Source organism: Priapulus caudatus, unplaced genomic scaffold (genome assembly GCF_000485595.1).
Source record: "Priapulus caudatus unplaced genomic scaffold, Priapulus_caudatus-5.0.1 Scaffold172, whole genome shotgun sequence".
Taxonomy (NCBI): Eukaryota; Metazoa; Priapulida; class Priapulimorpha; order Priapulimorphida; family Priapulidae; genus Priapulus; species Priapulus caudatus.
In genome coordinates, this window is record NW_014577233.1 from 83,119 (window position 1) to 87,324 (window position 4,206).

At 40.7% G+C, this 4,206-nt stretch overlaps 1 protein-coding gene across 1 annotated transcript in view; it reads right to left on the reverse strand.

Moving 5' to 3' along the window:
- Positions 1 to 1,363: 1,363 nt before the first annotated feature.
- LOC106806662 (polyhomeotic-like protein 2) overlaps positions 1,364 to 4,206 on the reverse strand; it is a 36,321-nt gene continuing 33,478 nt past the window's right edge. Inside the window, exons 10-11 of the mRNA XM_014808674.1 lie at positions 2,173 to 2,233; positions 1,364 to 1,589 (exon numbers count right to left, since the gene is read on the reverse strand). Coding sequence (XP_014664160.1) covers positions 1,364 to 1,589; positions 2,173 to 2,233 — 287 coding nt within the window. The remainder of the gene's footprint in view (positions 1,590 to 2,172; positions 2,234 to 4,206) is intronic.

Here is a 4,206-nt window from a genome sequence, read left to right on the forward strand (position 1 = left end):
GAATAATGAATAATAATGAATGAATGAATAATAACATGAATGAGAAATAACATGAATAACTCTCTTATTCATGTTGTTTGTGCACAGCGCGGGCGTGCGGTGTACTTGCGTGCTGCGGATGAGCGTTTGACTGGCATTTACAGGTGATTATAGGTGAAATAGAGTAGAGAAACATTTATAGCCCGACCAGGCTGTGCGACGGATTGTCTATAGGTATTCTAACCTTACCAATTGTACCTAAACAATCCAACCTACCTAGACGGATTGTCTAGGTATTCTAACCTTAGCAATACCGTTTCTTGGAGCTAAGAAACATTAAGACTTTGGTATAGTAAAAACATTTCGTGTGCCTGTGCGATAAACCGTACGAAATATTGTTGTAATGCTGTATGTAGGCCTACAAGTATACTAGAGCACCACAATAAATGTGACTGGTACAATTAATGCCATATTTATATTTTAACATTTATAGTAACATGTACGTAGGCCTACCGCACTCTAGATCTCGCTGTGTTCTGATAACGTATGTCCTTCAACGCATGTAGGGCCTATCCATTTATTTCGTCTGTGATCTTGCACGAACACTGCACGCTATGTCTGCGTAGTCCTCGCTATCTCTTGATTGAATCCACGCACAATACAAAGATGAAATTCTATATATGTTATCTCACAGTAACACGTTATAACGCACGGCACCTAAACCTCGACATTTCTTAAAAATTTAACAAACATGGCGAGGACCGGAAGTGTGATTGTGTGCGCCACGCACGTGCGATTGTCTCAAGAATTCAACCCGTGGACGTCACGGACCTTGGTCCCACTGTACAAGTCTTAGTGTACATTTTAGTCTACATCTACGTCTATGCATGTCTATGTCTGTGTCTGCATTATTACCGCGCAATACGCAGGACGCAAGTTTAGTCTCTAATGAAACATTGTAAATAATTAAAAGGAGAAGACTTAATTACCCCCCCCCCCCCAGCTCGCCCTTCTATGCCAGAAGTGATGTGGACATTTTTAGTACCATTCTGTGGAAGCTGCTAACAACAGCACTTAATACAAACGAAATGGAATTTTATATAATATGGAATATTATCGCATATATACGGTAAAATTCAGGTTACATGGCAATACGGCATATATCTAAATATTGGACATGCTATTATCCCACCTATATCCAAGCACTGTGAATAGACAATCTTTGTATATTGACACTGTGAATATCATCTTTGTATTAGCGCCTAAAAATTGAACGCGCCTAAAAATTGTATATCTTTAGTGTATATACAATGAAGTTCTCGGCCGCAGCAGTTTCACGGCGAGTAAACGCCCGGGCGAAAACCATTGCGCCATCTATAAACAATCAACTTGCGCGCAAAGACCCTGGTCCTTTAAAGCATATGCATTTTTCCTCCTCAATGACCATTTCAAGGTTTTCTTTGTACAGTGCATCACTCCACAGTACTTGGGGTGATGTTGGCAAGTAGTCTGGGTCAGCGTCTTCGCTACCAGATTTCGCAGGCGAGTCCTCATGGTGATTCACACCAAATATGTCATCTTCAATCTGACTCCGATTCATTACCTTTTCTCTGTAAAGATAGGGTTAATCATGAGACATAGTGGCACATTCAATCTAAAATGTGCATCACTGCAGCAGTTTTACCAGTATTATATTCGTTAGGTACGCGTTTTATTGTAATAATATTACACAAAATAGTAGTCAGCATATATATATAGGTCAACATAAATATAGCTATTATATTATCGACATTAAAACTGCATTTTATTGCAGCAAAATGCATAGGTATACCTACTCTGTGAGCTCGTCTATGATGTAAATACTCACTACAACTAATTAGGAACATGCAGTTATAGTTTTTTTCTTTCTAGGAACTATTTGCGCTAGCGTACCCCATTCGCTCAACATAAGTTATTGTATCTATACGCCGAAGATACAGCGAAACTGCGTCAGACATTGATTTGAAAATCCCAAGGGTTGGAGCACATTTCTGGCTAAATGAGAACATTAATTTTTCGTGATGTTTGCATACTGCAAGTATGCTCACAGTAGGTCTATATAGGCTTTTTATTGCGAGGTTCAGCAACTTTAACCTCTGTAGTTGGCCCTCCAAACTGATCCCTCTAAACCTCACCAACTTGAATAGTACTTACACATCTGCCAACTTCTGCTTCTGCTTGTGATAGGAACGGTGTGCGACTGTCAACAGTATCCCTAAAAATATGCAACATGTGTTAGCAAGATCAGCGAAGGAGATAGAAATTAAGATAGAGAAAATAGCAAATTTGTTAATGTGCTATTGCCATGTTTTAAAAATATAAAACAGCTTTTCCAGTTTGAGTGTTTTCATTCTTCTAATATAGAATATAGAACATCAATTTGCTGTCCCTGTTAATGAAAAAAATATATAATGCAGACTAAAATGTTAAACTCTGTATAAAATTTTGTTAGTTTGCAAAAAAAGTTAAATTACTAAAACATTCTAAAAGATGACTGAATTGTTACTGTTTTTTATTTCAAATTCTGGAGTATGCATGTCTAAAAAGCTGCAGACTATATAATATATGTTTCCATATTATATTAATTGTCAGCATTTTCCAGAAAACAAATTATGGTCGAATTTTGAATAAATAAAATGACAAAACCAAAGTGTAATTCTCTTCATATTTTCCGTATACATGTAGAAAATATTTAGACAAGCATTGTTACGATTGTTTGTGCATTAGATAACAGAAAATTGATGTTTGTAAACAATTGAGTAGGCCACAATATGTAACAAAGTAAGAATTCAGTGGCAATGTACCTGTCCTGGTCGGAGTACTTTCTGCAAATCTTGGTGTACAAGGTTAATTGTGCTTCACTTGTACTACTTGTAGCGATACTTTAGCGCCTACGCCTACTCCCTAACCCTAACCCTTTGCAATATTCGGTCTATCGGTCCTTCGTTCTATAGGGCTGACCCCGTCAATGTACCTGTCCTGGTCGGAGTACTTTCTGCAAATCTTGGTGTACAAGGTTATGCTTCACTTGTACTACTTGTAGCGATACTTTCTACACCTTCAGCTGATGTTGACATCAAGTGAGAGCTCTCAACGTAGCTTCTCTCACCACTTTCGCCTAATACCCTATTGAAATTAAAAATAGTAATAGCTTTAATATTTGACAAGCTTATGACATAATAGCTTATGTTCTACAATCCATTTGTATCTGTCACAACCATCTGTATGCGTGGGAAATCAAATTATGCTTGTGCCATTTCTATTAAGAATCGGCCGATATATCAGGCAGAGAGAGACACACACAGAGAGAGACACACAGAGAGAGAGAGAGAGAGTCAGAGAGAGAGAGCCAGCAGAGAGAGAGAGAGAGCAGAGAGAGATGAGAGAGAGAGGCAGAGAAAGAGAGAGAGAGAAAGAGCAGAAGAGAGATGCAGAGAAAGCAAGAGAGAACGAGAGAGAACATCCGATCTTCTCCTCATCTCTCCCACCTCCATCGCTCAGAGAGACCAGACCCACGGACGAGAGGGGACAGACAGACACCCAACCAGACCCGGACAGCACAAAAACAGCCAGACAGACACGAGACGCACCAGAGAGAGCAAAGAGAAGAGAGACAGAGAGACCAGAGAGAGAGGAGAATCGAGAACAGGGAGACAGAGAGACGCAGAGAGACAGAGAGACACGGAGAGAGAGCGAGAGAGAGAGGAGAGAGAGATGAGAGAGAGATGAGAGAGAGACCGAGGAGAGGAGAGAGAGAGAGAGAGAGAGAGAGAGACGAGAGAGAGGGAGAGGAGAGAGGAGAGGGAGAGGCGAGAGGCGAGAGCGGAGGAGAGGAGAGGGGGAGGGAGAGAGAGTAGGGGGAGACTAGAAGAGTGGGAGCTGCTTTGCGTCCAGTAATTCCACGACGGAGCAGTTGTATATGAATATCAGAGAGTCTATTCAAATATCAAGGATCAATCAGAATATCATATAATTGGTGGTCGCGCGAAATTTCCTTTGCAGGCTTGCAGCTATACGTTTTTACAAAGAAGTAGATTAATAACACATGTGTTTATTATCTACTCTTCGTTCATCTTAGACTCATCTGACATAGTCAGATCAGCTTGTGAGAATCGCACGATCGTCCGCCGTCCGTGCGTGGCGTCCGGCCGTCCGTTCTCGTCCGTCCGTCCGTCGCGTCGTGCGTGG